The sequence below is a fragment of the Vigna angularis genome, chromosome 5 (assembly GCF_016808095.1).
Source record: "Vigna angularis cultivar LongXiaoDou No.4 chromosome 5, ASM1680809v1, whole genome shotgun sequence".
NCBI classification, from domain to species: Eukaryota; Viridiplantae; Streptophyta; class Magnoliopsida; order Fabales; family Fabaceae; genus Vigna; species Vigna angularis.
The window spans coordinates 4,038,624-4,056,765 of record NC_068974.1 but is presented as its reverse complement, the minus strand read 5'-3'; the positions used below and the strand labels follow the sequence as shown (position 1 = coordinate 4,056,765).

Here is an 18,142-nt window from a genome sequence, read left to right as displayed (position 1 = left end):
GAGTGTTGGAGAATCTTTTGTTAAAATTCCTTTTTGTGGTTGTAGAGTGTTGGAGGATAAGCACCTAATAGTGAGGAATGCAACAAGTGATAACAAAATCTTTATAAGATATATTTGGTTCGGTTATGAAAGATCAATACTCATTTTGATATTTTATTTATATAATGAGTATCAAATGCAAGTTTTGTACTCTATTTTTATTTAATACTTTGTCTATAATGATAAAAATTTATAAGAAAATATTCATTAGTAGGGCTGGACATAGTTTATTTAAAAACTGTAAACTATAGTTTATCTATACTCTTTTGTACTTAACAAAACTTAAACTATTTTTACTGAAACCTAATTAACTGTTTAATAGTTCAACTTAAATATACTGAACTTATTTTATTTTTAATACAGTTAACTGTACTGTAATGTGGTTTAGGTATATTTGCCATCTAAATTTTTTCCCTGTCTCGTTACATCCCTTTCTCAGTATTGTTAAAGGTTATGCTCCGGTTGAAGGCTCGCCGCTCTTAAGGCTCGCCGCTGTGGAAGGTTCGCGAAGGCTCGCCGTCGTTGAAGGCTCGTCGCTGTCGAAGGCTCGTTGTCGAAGGCTATGCCGCACTCTGTCGTCGCCGAACTGTCGAAGGCTCTACCACCATCGTCGAAGGTTCTAAGAACACTCTTCCTTTAGCTAGAAGCAAAGGCATATCACTCTGCAACCAAAGGTACGCATTTTTTTTCCTTCCCCTTCCAAAAGGGGATAAATAAAATTGGAAAGCTATGCACATAAGGTATATTCATCTGGGATGAAGGGTAACAATTGATTTTCTTTTGGATTTTGTGGGAGTTTTAATTGTTTAGGAGATTTGATTTTATTTGCCGTAAGGGTAGATTCTCTGACCTATAGAGTTCTAGATTGATTGATAAAGAGAGAGGTTGATGACAGATAAGTAAGAACTATAAGATATAAAATGTTCTTCTGAGTCCACAACAGCCTATTGAAGACTTTGAGAAATTATTGGGGTAGAGGAGACGACCCTGCTGGATTCACATTGAGAGCTACCATAAACTGTGTTAGCATTACCTGTTTGGATATGAATTCCAAGCTGCAACGTGTGAGGATCTTGTGATGCAGATATGCATGAGTATTTTACTATTATAATAAATGGTCTAGGGAGTTTAATATGATGGGTTATGTTGTTTAGGAGATAAGCATATGAGAAAACAGAGACAAAATAACAAATTGTTGCAGAAATGACACTTATTCTCACCTCACAGTTCAAAGCTAAAACAAGAATATTTTCAGCCGAGTATAAACAAAATGGTGTTAGTACATCTTTTTTTTGGACAAAATATTATGATTATTTATGTTCTAGATATGATAAATCAATAGGCATAACTTTACTAAACCTTTGAATTACCTTCCACTTATTTGCTGTTAGTTTTAACTTTGGTTGTGTTGTGTCAAAGTTAACATCCATGTACATATGTTTTTTTTATCAGCATATATATATATATATATATATATATATATATATATATATATATATATATATATTGGAACAATTGGGTGCCGCAACCTTTATACAAAAAATATTTACATTGTTTCCTGCTTTAGGTATCCAAAAGCATGATTAAAACCTCTATTTGATATCAAAATATCCCTATCTTATACTCATCTAGTCTATTCTTGATATATACATGAAAACAGATGGGAATACAAAATATTGAATTAAATCATTAATGTGCAGCATCAGTCTTTATGGTGTTGTTACCATCGCTTCAGATTGTGCATATTAACATATTAAAAACTAGCTCAATTTCAAAAATGAGTGTGGTAAGCTTTAAACAAAGTGAATCTCATTAAAGGTCATTTGATTGTACACTGCAGCAACATATTGATCCAATTTTCATTTGCAGAAATTGAAAAAAAAAAGTCTAGAGTAAATAACCTAAGTCAAGGGTTGGTTTTTTTATCACTCTGTCTTCTATTCAGTTTATTTGATGTTCATGTTATTACAGTCAAAATGAACACATATACTTTGAAAATGTGACATACTGGTCGAAATTTACTAGTATGATAAAATTAATTTTTTTAATATAAATTCGAAAACAGATTCCTAGTAATTGCTCACTTACCCTATAAACTCTAAATTATACCATACCCATAGCACTGTATACTTCCACTGTATGGGCAGCTCAATTTACAGTGATCACGATATGCACACCCATAGCACTGTATATATAAAAAGTAGAAGCAGGTCAAGTAGTTCATTTTGTTTACAGTGGAACACTATAAAATTGCCTTTTGAAATACATTTAAGATTAAATACTTTAAGTAGAGAAGAAACTTTTGAAATAGATAAAAATTGGATTAGACAAGATTATGAAGCTAATTTTAATAAAGAAAGGAGAGATTGGTATTATAAAACATTTACAAAACAACAAGTAGAAAATTTTAGAGAAAAATTTTATAAATACCACATAAAGAACCTATAAAACTAATATATAAGTTATTCAACGTACCACATAAAGAATTAGATTCATTAAGATTAAAAAATGATACAGATTTAAAAATAGAAGAATTGAAAAAGAAATTAGATCGGCTAAATAAACCATCAGTGAATACATTAGAAGTCTATAAATTAAAAACATATCCAAAGCTTATAAACTATTATCATCATCCTATGACTGCTGATGTGCAGTCTGCTGATCTACTCTATTTCTTTTTATTTCTATTGGGTCCTCTTTTCTCTTCCTTTTGTTAACTCAAAATCTAAATAGATATTAATCTTTTTTTATCTAACTAGTATGTTTGAAATTATTGGGTGAGTACAGACTGACTAGGTACTTTAACACTTAACTAGATACGTAATATCATCATCATTTAGATAAATTTGCCTTTTGTTTGATTGAACTCTTAATTAATGTAGTGACATGAATGTCAGAAACGGTAGAAACCCTCACACCAAATACTTCTAGAATGGATTATTTACCTCCTTGTATCGATTCATCGTCAATTGAGAATAGTAAGGGTCGATCAGATGTGTGGGGACATTTTACTAAACAAAAACCACATTCTGAGAAGAAGGCCAAATGCAATTATTGTGGTGATTTGATTAAATATTTGGCTGGAACAAGTGGGATAAGGAATCATTTGGCGAGATGTAAAGAAAATCCTAATAGAGAAGCATTCAAAAGGCAAAAGCTTTCATCATCAATTGCAGAAGTTAGTGTTAGCCATTCACCAACTATTTCTAAATTTGACCAAAATGCATCTCGAATGAAGTTGGTGAAGATGTTTGTGAAGTCTGAGCTTCCTTTTCGATTTGTGGAAAATGAGGACTTCCGTGACTTTGTATGGTCCTTGCAACCACGATTTGAAGTCACATCCCGCACTACATTGAGGCGTGAAATATGGGAACTCTATGAAGAGGAAAAAGCAAAGTTGAAAATATTTCTATCAAAGCAGTGTGAGAGGGTTTGTTTAACTACAGACACATGGACATCAATCCAAAACCTAAATTACATGAGTTTAACAGCTCATTTTATTGATAATGATTGGAAACTTCAAAAGAAAATTTTGAATTTTTCTCAAACAACGGGACATTCAGGAGAGCTCATTGCTAAACATGTTGAGGCTTGTTTGAATAATTGGGAGTTGAAGTGAGTCCTTAGCATCACAGTGGATAATGCTAGCGCAAATGATGTTGGGGTCCAGTACCTTAAAAGAAGGATGTTATCATGGAATTGTCTTGTTTTGAAGGGAGAATATGTTCATATGCGTTGTTGTGCTCATATATTAGGTTTGATTGTGAAGGATAGCTTAAAAGAGATAAAAGATTCAATTTCAAAAATCCGGAGTGCAGTTAAATATGTGAAATCTTCTCCTGCTAGATTTGCTAGATTCAAGGCATGTGTTGAACAAGAGGGAATTTCTTACAAAGGTATTGTTTGTCTTGATGTTGAAACTAGGTGGAATTCAACTTACTTAATGTTAGAGGCAAGCTTGAAGTATAAAGATGCCTTTGTCTTGCTAGATATGCAAGATAAGAAATTTGGGGTTGAAATGGCCAAAAGTAATTATGGTGTGCCATTAGAAGAAGATTGGGAATATGCGAGGTCTATTCTACCATTTTTAAAGATATTTTATGACTCTACCCTACGCATTTCTGGTTCATCTTATGTCACGAGTCATATGTATATGAAGGAGGTGTTTGGAATTGGTAAAAGGATTCGACAATATTCTGAGAGTAGTGATGTGAGCATAAAATTGATGGCAATGAGGATGAAGGGCAAGTATGAAAAATATTGGGGAAATCCTAATGGAATTAATATCTTATTATTGATTGCTCTTGTGCTTGACCCTAGGAGTAAGTTGGATTTTGTTAATTACTTCATTGACTACCTCTTTGAATCTAGTATGGCTAGTGAATTGAAATCAAAATTATTGTCATCTTTAAAAACACTTTATGAACAATATCAAGGTATTGAGGAGGGTTCTCAAAGTAGCCAACAAGAATCTCAACTAGATGATGATGATGATGATGATCCTCATGGCATGAGTTTCTACCTAAGAGCTACAGGACGTAGATTTGATTATATATCAGAGCTTGATAAATACTTGAGAGAGGATCCTGAACCTTATATGAAGTCAGTTGAGCTTGATATTTTACATTGGTGGAAAGTCAACTCAACTAGATTTCCTATCCTTGCGAACATGGCTCAAGAGGTGTTAGCCATTCCTATCTCTACCGTAGCATCAGAGTGTGCATTCAGTACAGGAGGAAGAGTGGTTAGTCCTTATCGTAGTTGCCTAACGCCTAAAATAGTGGAAGTGCTTGTTTGCACACAAGATTGGTTAAAAGGAACACCTTTCTCTATACTTTTTGATGAGGATCCTAAAGAACTTGATAAATTTGAGCAAGGTGAGATTATATGACAAATTTATATACTTTTTAATTTATATTTTAAGTGTTAAAAAATTATGAAATATTTTATTTTATTTTTGTAGAGATAACCTCTCAAGATGAAGTGGGACCTTCAAGTGTTGCTATTAATTTGGATGATTGAAGTTTTGCCACAATTTGTTAGTTATCTAAAGTACATGTGCGTAAGACTATAACCTTAATGCTTTGTTTTTCATGTTGTTTTGTCTTGGAAACAGTACACAAATGCTCAATATTGTTTTTCAATGCTTTGCTACAGGATGATTCATACATTGAAAGCTACATAAGCACCATCGGAGTTGATTTTGTGAGTTTGGCCTTTACTAGAGTGGTAGAAATTATGTGCTTGCTTATTTTACAGTAGAAGAGACATATTGATCTTTGTATTTATAATCTAAAGAAACTGGTGAAGGAGATGGTTGAAATGAAGAACAAAGCTGATGATCGTGAGGATGATAAAATAGTCGTGACCTAATGCCAAAGAAGAATCAGGCAAGAGAGACAATAAATTTGAAGGGAAATAACGTAAATGTTCCTTAGTTGAGGTAATTTAGCGGCCAAGTAGTGATGAAATAGGTCTTATGATATCACTTTGATACCATGTTGGAGGTATCTGATTTTGGATATAGAGGGGGAGGAGATTGAGGGAAAAATGGGTTTTGCATAATATGTTGTTATGTAATGGAATGATGTCTTGCTAAGTTTGTTCTTAAGACCTAGATCTATACTGTTAATTAAAATCAGTGAAATAAATTGTATGAGAACATGGCAACCAATGCTAAGATACTTTTGATATATTTTCACATCTTCTAATTTCTAACAATCATTTCATTTATTATGTGCGTTTTTGGCATATCAAATATACTTATGGTCTCCGAAGTTTGACCTGCGTTTATTTCATGCGCAGGATCCTAGATATTTAGTAGATTATGCCACTGTTTCAGTAAGAAACTGCATCTTTGAACTGCTTCTCTTTGAAGTTTGAATCTCATTAGAAGTTACTGGACAACATCAGTTTACAGCCTTTAATTTGCATTATCCACATTAAATGTATGTTTGAATAGCACATTTTATGGTTTCAGGTACAGGGAAAACGTCCTGTGCTCGTGTTATTGCCAATCAAGCGGTATGTTGCTTTTAATTGTTTTACAATTTTACCCCTTAGCTTTGTTTTTAAACTACTTTATGTGAATATCCTGCCCTATCCTCTACCAACAGAAAAATATACATTAAAACTATTCTTGAAGTTACATTTATGGAAGTTGTTGCTTTGGGTACAGATGTTCCACTTCCATGTCAAAATTTGTTGTTTAGCTGTCACCAGGAAGTTGGATCTTGCGTTTTTGATGGGGAAAGCTCTACCATGTATTGACTACTGCTGATTAATATTACTATATATCCTAACTTTGTTTGTGCATGTTTTCATTCTACACAGTTTGGTTTGTATGTCTGTTCTGTAAGCTTCAAAGCTACACTATTGATTGTGATTTTCTGTAGAATTATTTTTTTATTTCAGAGCTATGCTTTAAGAATGTTGTGGTCACAGTGAAGAATGAATTCATTTGATGAGTCTAGGTGCTTCAAAGAGACTTGCTTCAATAGTTGTAAATACCTCTTCTTTTTGCAACTGTGGCTGCAAGGAGGAGGAACAAGGGTGATTGAGTGGGACAATAATCTTTTCTTAATTGAAATAGAGTTACTATTTGGGCACAGGGGAAGAGCTGGCCTTCTTGCCAGCTGTAATTCTGGGGGTAAGGGAAATAGATTGATAAAATTGTACCTCCATCTTTGATTTGGGCTGGTGTTTTGGGCGGGGTAGGACTGATCAAATTAACTGGTTGTAAATTAAGTTAACCATAACTGAATATAACCTTTTTCATGTTATCTGGTTAACTGAAAACAGCTATAAAACGTCTGAGCTCATGTGTAAAGAGTTGTATTCAATATGATCACATAAAGGGCAATAATAACTATGCATATGGTTCTTCATTGTCTGCAATATGGTATTAATTATGAGGGGTAAATATAGACTGAACTGAAATCGGTGAACTTGATTTGGCAGGGTGTCCCTTTACTATATGTTCCACTTGAGGCAATAATGTCTGAGTTTTATGGTAAAAGTGAATGTCTTCTAGGGAAAGTGTTTTCGCTTGCAAACAATCTTCCAAATGGTGCTATTATATTTCTGGATGAGGTAACAAAACGAGGAATGTTGATATAGAGTTGTTTTGTTTCACTTGTTGATTTTCTGGAAAACTACTTTACGTATTGTTTGTGTTTTTATATTTTTGGATACAGATTGATTCTTTTGCTGCTGCATGTGACAATGAAATGCATGAAGCTACACGCAGAATATTGTCAGTCTTGTTGAGACAGTTTAATCTTGTTGGTTACTACTTTATGATACATGTGATGGCGTGTTAATACCTTTTGTCTTTAGAAAAGGATTATGTGCTGGAGTTTTGAAGTTCTATTTTGTATTGAAGAGTTTATAAAGACTTATTTTCAGTTTGTAAGTTTTATTTAGCATTATATTATATGTACTCGTCAAGATTGATTTATGATATGTTCTTTGATTTTTATTAATGATGCTCTTCTCATGTTTAATTTACAGGATGAAGTGCAATTTTATTAATACAAGTTTACTAGTTAGTGCTGTAGTTGTTAGTGTTGTATAGTTAGTGCAGTTCTTGGTTAAAATTAGTATAATTCAGTTCAAAATTAGTATAGTTAGTAGTTCAGTTCAGTTTATAGTGTAGTTTAGTACAGTTAAGTATAGTTCAGTTCAGTACAGTTTAATAAAACAAAAACAGTTCAGTTCAGTTTTTCTGAACTATTTTTTAGTGCAGTGTAGTTTTTCTGAACTAGTTTTTAGTTCAATACAGTTTTTAGTAGTGCAGTGCAGTTTAGTTTGATTTGCCCACCCCTATTCATTAGATATCAAAGTCGTATGTTCAGAGCAAATGATTAAGGTGTAACGTCAGTTAACTACCCAATTGGTATATATTATAGATTCAAATGAAATTTTAACTAGCCAGTAGTTATCGCATATATGAAAGGCGTGTTACAGGTCGCTTACATATGCATAATAAAAAAAAAGTCGTACAAGAAACAAAATATCATTGGCCAACTAAGAAATTAAAGTCTTACAGCAAAAAATATCATCGATAACTAGTATTCATTATATCGAACTATTTTTAATTATTGCTTTCTCCGTTTCTTGTTAAATTTTTGAAAATTTTGTGTTTGAACTATTATTACGAAATTGAAAGTCGTATTAATTATTCTTATATCAATTATAGTACTATAACAAAAAAAAAAAATTGTTTCTTAATTTCTATAAAAGACAAGATGAAAAGGAAAAAAATACGAGTAGAAACTATTAATATTGTAAGTGTAGAAACTAAAACTATTGTTGTATATATAACTTACTAAAGATCTATTTAATAATTAGAATGTTCGTATGTTTCTGGATATTTGGAACAAAGTGTTAAGTATTAATTGTCCAAAGTAAAAAGATTTAATTAGTTATATAAGTTTAACAGATTTTTTTCTATATACATATACATGTCCATCTCAATCCGACTCACATCTTACGTTGCTCTAGAAGTTGAACTGGAATAATCAAACATTGAAGCAATCTCATCAACTTGGCCTATAAAAACAACTAAACAATATAGGCAGAAAGTAAACTCTTATCTAAGCAAAAACTCATAGACAATCTTATCCTTTTGTTTACTGATTCATCTCGACCATAAGAAAATAAGGGACTTATGGTCGAGATGAATAAAAGATTCTGAAAACAACATATAGTTAAAGATCACAAAAGGCTACGGTGTTGACTTGAAAGATGAAGAACCAAAGTATACGTTAGAGACTCTCAGGTTCGCAGATTTTACTAGTCATACTCCTGCTTAGTCCATATATTTACATTATCCAATAACAGAGTTCCACAAAAGCTTTGATACAATATGGGTGTTATTCATGCTTTTGTGATTATATTTGCATGCATGCTTGTTCTCTCACTAGAAATTTCGGGAGCAAATGATTCAATCAACGCGGCCCAGTTTCTGAGGGATGGGAATACTTTGGTATCAAAAGGTGGAAAGTTTGAACTTGGATTCTTCAGCCCTGGTAGTTCCCAGAAACGTTATCTGGGAATTTGGTACAAGAATATCCCAGTTACGACGTATGTTTGGGTTGCTAATGGGGCCAACCCCATCAATGATTCCTCAGGCATCTTAACAGTGAACACCACAGGCAATCTTGTTCTCACCCAAAATGGTTCTCTTGTTTGGCACTCCAACAACTCTCACAAACAAGCACAGAATCCGGTGGTAGAAATGTTGGACAGTGGCAATCTTGTGATAAGAAACGAGGGAGAAACAAACCCAGAAGAGTATTTGTGGCAAAGCTTTGATTATCCATCTGATACACTCTTGCCAGGGATGAAGTTAGGATGGGACCTCCGAACTGGTTTGGAACGGAAATATACAGCATGGAAGAGTCAAGACGATCCATCCCCAGGTGATGTATCTCGGGTTTTGAAACTCTATAACTATCCTGAGGTTTATATGATGAAGGGTACACAAAAGTTGCTGAGGTATGGACCATGGAATGGCGAATATTTTAGTGGAATGCCAGATCTACTGAATAACACCATTTTCGGCTTGAGTTTTGTCAGCAACGAAGATGAGATTTACTACGCGTATACCCTCGTTAATGATTCTGTCCCCACCAGAACTGTTACAAACCAATCAGGTACTATTGTTCGTTATGTGTGGAAGGAGGATGAGAAAACATGGAAAACATACAGAACGTACCCGAAAGAGTCTTGCGACAATTATGACTCCTGTGGACCTAACGGATTATGTGTACGAACTCAATCACAGCCTTGCAATTGTTTGAAAGGTTTCAGTCCAAAATCACCACAAAATTGGAATTCATCGGATTGGAAGGAAGGATGTGAGCGCAATAAAGCGTTGAATTGCAGTAGTGATGTGTTTGTCCTATTTAAAGGGCTGAAAGTTCCAGCCACTACAGATACTTGGTTGAATAAGAGTATTGGTCTAAAGGAATGCAAAGTGAAGTGCTTGAAAGATTGTTCTTGCATGGCCTATACTAATTCAGATATCAGAAATGGAGGTAGTGGTTGTGTCTTGTGGTTTGGAGATCTCATTGACATGAAACAGATTGAAACTGGTGGACAAGACCTGTATATCAGGATGAATGCTTCGGAGGCAGGTGAGCAGAATCAGCTTTGATCTTTTAATTTCGATTGCAATTTTGAAAACTGAAAAATGTTATTCACTTTAGACATGACTGTTTTTGTTTTTATAATCAATTCCAACACTCAAGAACCTGGACCGAGCAAGCACACACTAACGATAGTTGCTTCTACCGTTGCTGCAATTTGTGGTGTTCTTATACTTCTAAGTACGTATATTATTTGCAGGCTCCAGAGGAACAAAGCTGGTGAGTAAATCGTTTAACATATCACTTCACTTACTCTCTACGGTTATTAGGATAATAGTCAACCAACAATTCCTTCACAACATGGCACTTACTTAGATAAAAATCATGTAAAGAAAATATAAAAAAGAAAAATTCAACCCTCAATCCCTTGGATCATTGGGATTTTTTTAGATTAACTGTGTTCCTTTATCTGCTATATGATACATTCCTTTATGTGTAGGAATTTCATGCACAGAAGATATAAGTAAAACACATGTGGATGGTCTGGATGTCCAACTGTTTGATCTAGTAACAATTGGAAAGGCCACTAATAACTTCTCCACAGAGAATATAATAGGAGAAGGTGGTTTTGGACATGTATACAAGGTAACTATTCTTTAATAATCATCACTACAATCAAAGAAAATAAAACTGTTAAATATTTTCCGAAGTGTCTACTCATGACCGTGAGTATGCAGGGAATAATCGACGGGAAAGAAATTGCTGTAAAGACTCTATCAAGAAGCTCATGGCAAGGTGTGACAGAGTTCATCAATGAAGTAAACTTGACTGCAAAACTTCAGCATCGGAATCTTATTAAACTTCTTGGTTGCTGCATTCGAGGAGAAGAAAGAATGCTCATTTATCAGTACATGGAAAATGGCAGCCTAGACTCCCTTATTTTTGGTAAGAAAAATGAGCTAAGCATAAATTGGGTTGCTAATGCATTGGTGAAACATGCAGATTACTGAAATAAAAAATTTTCCAAAATAAAACAGATGATAAAAGAGGTAAATTTCTGGAGTGGCCTCAACGGTTCCAAATAATTTGCGGAATTGCAAGGGGCCTTGTGTACCTTCATCAAGATTCCCCACTGAGGATCATCCACAGGGATCTCAAAGCTAGTAACATCTTACTCGATAAAACGTTCAATCCGAAAATATCAGACTTTGGTGTGTCGAGATCTTTTGGAGTAGACCAATTTGAAGGAAGCACAAGTAGAGTAGTGGGGACCTGGTCAGTGCGTGTTTATCCTAAACCATTATTTTTTCTGTCTTCACAAATATGTAAAATTGTTCTTGATGCATGAAACAATCTCTTGCAGTGGGTATATGGCGCCAGAATATGCAGTTGATGGATTATTTTCTGAAAAATCTGACGTATTTAGCTTTGGAATTTTGGTGTTGGAGATTGTCTGTGGGAAGAGAAACAGAGGACTTTATCAGAAAGATAAGAGTCTTAACCTTGTTGCTCATGTGAGTTCTTGAATTAATATATTTTTATTCTTCGTGTTCGTTTTGCTGAAATTTAACAAATATTTATCTTTTTTCTAATGCTTTTATTACTTTAAAATAGTCATGGACATTATGGAAAGCGGGCAAGGCAATAGATTTCATTGCCTCGAACATGAAGACATCATCGTGCGTTATGTCTGAAGTACTGCGTTGTCTCCATGTCGGTCTTTTGTGTGTGCAACAGTACCCAGATGATAGGCCTACAATGAAGTCTGTGATTCTAATGTTGGAGAGTCACATTGCACTGGCTGAGCCAAAAGAACCTGGTTTCCTTTCGAGAAATGTGTTACCTAAAGATTTAGGCTCAAATATGAACGACACAAGTTCAACCAACGAAGTGACCATTACTCTGTTAGAACCTCGATGACTCAGGAAACATTACTTAAACATAGATATAGGAGGATATTTGTAAGAACTTATACTACACTTTTACCCACCCATACCCGGGTTATTGCACTCTTGCGATGATATAAATCGGTTTGTTAACAAAAACCACAAAAACAAAAATTAGATTTAAAACCTTGATCATATAACTAGTGCATTGATGAGATACGACCATGGTTATTATTTACTATTGATAATGGTTCACTGAGACATATTCATACGAAATAATAAGAGGGAGAATTTTCTACCTCATTTAAGAATCGAAGCAAAAATGTTGAGATTTTGTTTCGATTACAAGAAAACTAAAGCATTAAGCCAAAAAAAATAAAAAATAAAAATAATTTGGGGTTTTTGGAGTGGTTCTACATACAACCGTTATTATAGACCCTATCAGATTTTAAATAATTATTTAATTTTAAGGATCTATGGTAGCGATTCTAAGAAGAATAGTTGTCCTGTATCCTTAAAATTAAATAATTATTTAAAATCTGATAGGTCTATGACCTTAATTGCTTTTGGAACCATTACCAAAAGTTTATTTTGCTTTTGTTATTAGGACAACCGCTGTCATAGGCCAAATATTATTAAAAATATTTTTTTAATATAAAGGTCTATGGCTCAATTAAAGTCTCAGAACCGAAGTCATAGAACCTTTTTTTTTCTCGGTTCTTACCACACTGCTACCTAAAGTATGTGTTTTTTTAAGATGGTGTTGTTTTCATAACATCCTACGTCACACAAAACAGACCTGCATATGAAATAAAGTATGTACAACACAAAAATGTAGACCATATTTTTCAATAAAAAAACATAAATATAACCATAAATCAACTCAATTTACAAATTAAAACATGTTAATCTATAAATTATTATATCTTAAAGTCATAAGAAACCTATTGGTGGTTTAGATAACATGTTTGACATCGAATGGGACTGGAGTTCGATGTCGACGTCATAATGAAGGTGATAAGGGTTACTCAAATCCATAATAGTTGTGCAGTTCCCTACGATGTTTGAATGTTGAATTCGGCTAGGCTTGGATGTTAATACTGGATAGTGGATAGGGGCAGTTAGTAGCCATAATTACTATTGTTACCATGATGAACTACTTAGTGAACGTTGAAACGTCAATTATTCTTCTATAAATATCACCCATTTAACTTAACCTCTTACAGAACTGTTTCCCTATTGAACATATTAGGATCCATGTTTATTATTTCCTTTACATTTTCTTTTCCTTAGATTTCAGAGTATTTCTCTTCTTTAAATTGCAATTTGTTAACTTGAATTTCAAAGTGGCGCATTCAACTTTAGTTCATATGAAGGTGCCCTTTGAAATTCAAGTCACCAAAATGTTTTTTATAGTATAGAAATGGCTAAGATATCTTACTAAAAGGGAAGTTTTCAGGAAAAGGAAACATGGTTCACAATATGTTTAATGCTGAAATAATTTTAATAACTAAAACAAAGCTCTAAAATAGTGTCCATCTTTATCATTTTTTTGTGATTCATTTTTTAAATTGTCTACAAGTTGTTTTCTACCATTAGATTTCAGAGCTAACTGATATCTTAGGGTGAAAATTACTTGAAGACAATTTAATTGGTGAATCAATATACACATTTGACGTCGAATATTGTTCGCATCTAACGTCAACACGTTAGGGAAAGGGCAATTAGGATGCTTAATGACTGGTGTTGTTACCAAGATAAGGGGAGTTGGAAAACTCAGCGGCTGTTGTTGTACCAACCAAATATTTTTCTACAAAGACCATGCATATCACTTACCTTTGTTCCTGGAGTTGATTATGTTGTGATTGTTGATAGGGGGAGCACAAATTTAGCTTAACCCACAATCTCAGTTATATCTGAGTTTTTGATGATGACAACACATAATTAATAACACATGTGTATTCTGTGTTACATGTTCTATGTTTACATGTTATATGCTTTTCCTTAATGTGTTAAATCTGTTAAAGCATATCTAAGAACATGTTTGAGTTATGTTTGTGTTGTTCATTGCATATCACTTTGTGAAATATGTGATTTTATATGTGTATGCATGACATATATTTCTGGGAAAAGAAAAATAACAAGCACTATGGTTGAACTTTAAATGTGTGGCAAAACAACAGTTTTAAGTCGATTACTTTATGGGGTGAATCGATTAAAACTCGTGTGTTTCCGCAAACTCTTTTGAAGTGTGTTGTGAGGTTTTTCAAAGAGAAAAGTTTTCAAAACTGTGCAAAAAGATTTCACTTAATCGAATGCATGCACTGTATTCGAATAAGTTAGTTGATGTTTTGAAAATCTGTTAAATCCTGGTAACAACTAACATAACGGTCATATTTTTAAATATGTTGACCAAACATTAAATGATAATCGATTGCATTAATTGTACATTCAATTATTTGTTTGACTGCTGCTAATTCTGTTATAACTGATTGTTATATTCGATTACGTTAGTAGCTCAATCGATTAAAATGCGTCTGATATGTAATATACTATAAATTGATGCAGATTTGAATTCTGTAAGAACTTTTGGTGATTCTAACAATTTCATATCATTTACAAAAAGCTGTGATCTTACAGAAAGAGAGGAAAAGCTCCAAGAAACAAGATTGACCATGGTGATCAACAACTTGTGATTTCTTGAAAAGCAAGACTGTTGTGTTTCAAAGACTGATCAAATTTGCACACTCGGGTGTTACTGCGTGATCAGATTCTGCAATCTCTTGAAGATTGGTTTGAGTTCCCTGTTGTGACTACAGGAAGAAGAACACATGTGTTCTTGACTTTGAGGGTGCCTCAAAGGGGTTAGACAACGGAAGAAGGTGTTCTTGCTGCTGATCTTATTGTTGACTACCTATATTAGATTGGAGGGTTAGAGATGTGTTTTATATTTTTGACGTGAGGTCTTTATAAAAACCTTGTTGTAAAAACCTTGATCTTTATAGTGCGTTGGCTTCTTGTGCTTGGAAGGACACTGGATGTAGGCTTGGCCGAACCAGTATAAAAACACAACATTTGAATTTTTTGATCCCTACTCTCTTTTATTCAATCGATTACTTTCTGTACTTATTCGATTAAGTTTCCGCTGCATTGAAAATCTTTTACCTTGCAATTCAAGAAAAGTATAAAGGCATCATTTTTTTGTGGAAAAGATTTTAAAAGCCTTTTTTTTTACACTTCACCAATTCACCCCCCTCTTGGTGTGAGAAATTGAGTCATTCTATTTTAACAGATTCATTTTTTAAGTTTTCCACGAGTTTTTTTTAAAGGTTTGACGTCGAATTGTCTACCTGGCCGACATCATATATCTTAGAGGATTTCTAAATGAAATACATTTTTACAAAACAGAGTGTCAAAAATTAAAACAAAACAAGAACAAATACATTACAACAAAACACAAGAAAAAAATCAAAACAAAACTAGCAAAATGGAGAATGTTTTCGAAATTCATAAGTGTTAACTTTTTCTTTTGGTTTTCCATCATACTTTCAACGTTAACAAAAACATTTCATAATGAAAATCAATCAACCACAAAGAAATGTCTTCATTTCGTTAAGGAGTTGATGGAAAACCAAAGGAAAAAAGTTAACATGAATTTGGTTACGAAAGCTCTATAGTGAAGCAAAACATTGGTGAATGGAGGTGTAGGGTTTTCAAAGGGTGAAACTCTATTTGAAATGAAATCCAAATCTCTTAACTTTTTTTTGTGGAGTTCTATCATATCTTCAAGCTGCACAAAAACTTTTCACAATGACGAGGAATCGACCACAAAGAAATGCCTTGCTTTTGTGACCTTAAAGGAGTTAATAGAAATCCAAAGAAAAAAAATTAACAGAAGGATTTGGTTACGAAAGCTCTATAGAAAAGGAAAAATTTATAAATGGAGGTGTAGTGATTATCCAAGGATTCGAAAGTGTATTTAAAGAAAAACTATATTGTTGGCGTCGAACATCATGGGACTTTGACGTCCAATTTGGTTGACGTGGTAAAGAATTTTTCTGGGGGTTTGACGTCGAATTTGGTTGGTATTCGACATCATATATTCATGGGGAAGGGCAATGAGGAGCCTTAATGGATGTTATTGTTGCCAATGAAGAGGTTGACGTCATATTTTGTAGGGGTTCAACGTCATATATGCATAGGTATGATTACTAAGATCATTGTTTAACGTCAAACTAGTGTATGGTTTGACATCATTTCATTCCTAAATGATTGAATTTATTTACCATAATGTCACCAGTCATTGTTAACGTTGGTTGTTCTGTTATTAGGCGTTGACCGTATGACGTTGTATGTTGTTTTTGTACTAGTGGATGTTAAATACACTCAGAGGCTGACTTCAAATACCTTGGAGGACTTCTAAAAGAAAGTCCATTTTTTTCAAAACGTAGGTTCAGAAATGAAAACAAAATCAAAACAAATACATTATAATAATAAATAGGGAAAAAATGAAAATCAAACATACAAAAGAACCACGAGTTTTAAAATCCATATCTGTTAACTTTTTTTTATGTGTTTCTATCATACCTTCAAGCATCACAAAAACATTTCATAATGACGCTCAATCAAAGAAATGCCTTGCTTTTGTGAACATGAAGGAGTTAATAGAAACACAAAGAAAAAAAGTTATCAAAGGATGCAAAACTCTATTTGATTAAGAAAGCTCTGTTGGGAAACAAAACTTTGGTGAATGGAGGTGTAGGGTTTTCAAAGGATGCATAACTCTATTTGATGTGAAACTAAGTCTAATTAAATGACCATTTATATTCGTTTGTTTTGGATTGGACGTTCGTTGTTTCCTAAGCCGACGTTATATGTTTCCTCAGATCATAGTTTGACGTCAAACGTTGGTGTAGTTGGTTGTTTCCTCATATCACAATTTGATCATCGTAGGTGGAAACCACAACCACAACATGCAAGGGTGAGAAACCACAAATATCATAACACACAATATACAATAACATTTTAAACACATAATAACTAAAATCATAAAAATATATCATCACAGCTTAGTGGTCTATTTCCTTTACACTACCACACCACTTAATCATCATAACCAATTCATTATGAGTCACACTACACCCTTTTCTCGTATCACCTAGCCAACAAAAACCTCTTTTTCGCATCACACGGCCAAAAGAGTCATCACTACCAAACCATCTTCTTCTCGCATCACACGGTCGAAGAGAACCTTTTTTCTGCATCACACGACTGAAAGAGTCATTACTACCAAAGCATCATTTTCCCGCATCACGCAGCCGAAGAGAACCTCTTTCCCACATTACACGGCCAAAAAAGAGTCATCAGTACTCAAACCATCATCTTCCCGCATCACATGGCCGAAGAGAATCTATTTTCCGCATCACACGGCCGAAAGAGTCATCAGTACCCAAACCATATCATCTTCTCGCATCACATGACCAAAGAGAACCTTTTTCCCTATCGCACGGTCAAAAGAGTCACAATGCTTGAATTCCTCCTTTTCCCACATCACAAATCAATTCACATTCTCAATAATACAACCAATTACAAGGTTTAACCACAATTCTCATTATATTCATAATTCTTAATCATATGCATTATCTCATCAGAACACAGGGTTTATTATCACCATAATAATTATTTAATTCAATTAAACAACATCATAACACAATCAACCAAGTTGACACCACATAATCCACCCTTTCACGCTATCACTCATTCTAATTAACAAAATCACCCACTGATCCATTATACTACCGAATGTACCACACCAACCAAAGCCCTTCAATTATTATATACTTTCTCTTCCAAATAGAGTAGTGGGACCCACCCACATTCACCTTCATTCCATATTAAAACAATAAAATAAAACTTTCCAAAAACAAACCTTCTTTCTTCTGCACCTAAAATTTACATAACTTTTCATTTGCTTCTATATCTTATAAGGTTTAAACCCTCATTTGGTCCTCGTATTTGTTAGTCAATCTCAAGTGGGTCATCGTTTTTTTTTTTGTCTCAATTGGGTCCATAAACTTGTAAAATTGAGTCAATTAAGCCCTCTCCGTTAAGTGTAAGGATTGG

At 33.7% G+C, this 18,142-nt stretch overlaps 1 protein-coding gene and 2 long non-coding RNA genes across 4 annotated transcripts; all 3 read left to right on the top strand.

The window, feature by feature from the left end:
• Positions 1–4,725: 4,725 nt before the first annotated feature.
• Positions 4,726–5,320, top strand: LOC128196563 (uncharacterized). Its single transcript, XR_008249002.1, has 3 exons — positions 4,726–4,916; positions 5,003–5,097; positions 5,197–5,320. It is a non-coding gene; the product is annotated as an uncharacterized LOC128196563 (long non-coding RNA).
• An 87-nt stretch (positions 5,321–5,407) lies between these two features.
• LOC128196564 (uncharacterized) lies at positions 5,408–7,105 on the top strand. Its single transcript, XR_008249003.1, has 4 exons — positions 5,408–5,482; positions 5,845–5,880; positions 6,020–6,063; positions 7,000–7,105. It is a non-coding gene; the product is annotated as an uncharacterized LOC128196564 (long non-coding RNA).
• Positions 7,106–8,669: 1,564 nt separating this feature from the next.
• On the top strand, positions 8,670–12,236 carry LOC108340302 (G-type lectin S-receptor-like serine/threonine-protein kinase At4g27290). 2 transcript variants are annotated; one of them, XM_017577585.2, is made up of 7 exons: positions 8,671–10,181; positions 10,296–10,412; positions 10,633–10,778; positions 10,871–11,078; positions 11,171–11,408; positions 11,497–11,647; positions 11,748–12,236. In XM_017577585.2, the coding sequence occupies exons 1-7, from the start codon at positions 8,909–8,911 to the stop codon at positions 12,051–12,053; spliced, it is 2,439 nt and encodes an 812-aa protein (XP_017433074.1). In that variant the 5' UTR covers positions 8,671–8,908; the 3' UTR covers positions 12,054–12,236. The 2 variants fall into 2 exon arrangements, with proteins under 2 accessions (XP_052733893.1, XP_017433074.1); XM_052877933.1 differs by lacking the exon at positions 10,296–10,412 and having other exon boundaries at positions 8,670–10,181.
• Positions 12,237–18,142: the final 5,906 nt, after the last annotated feature.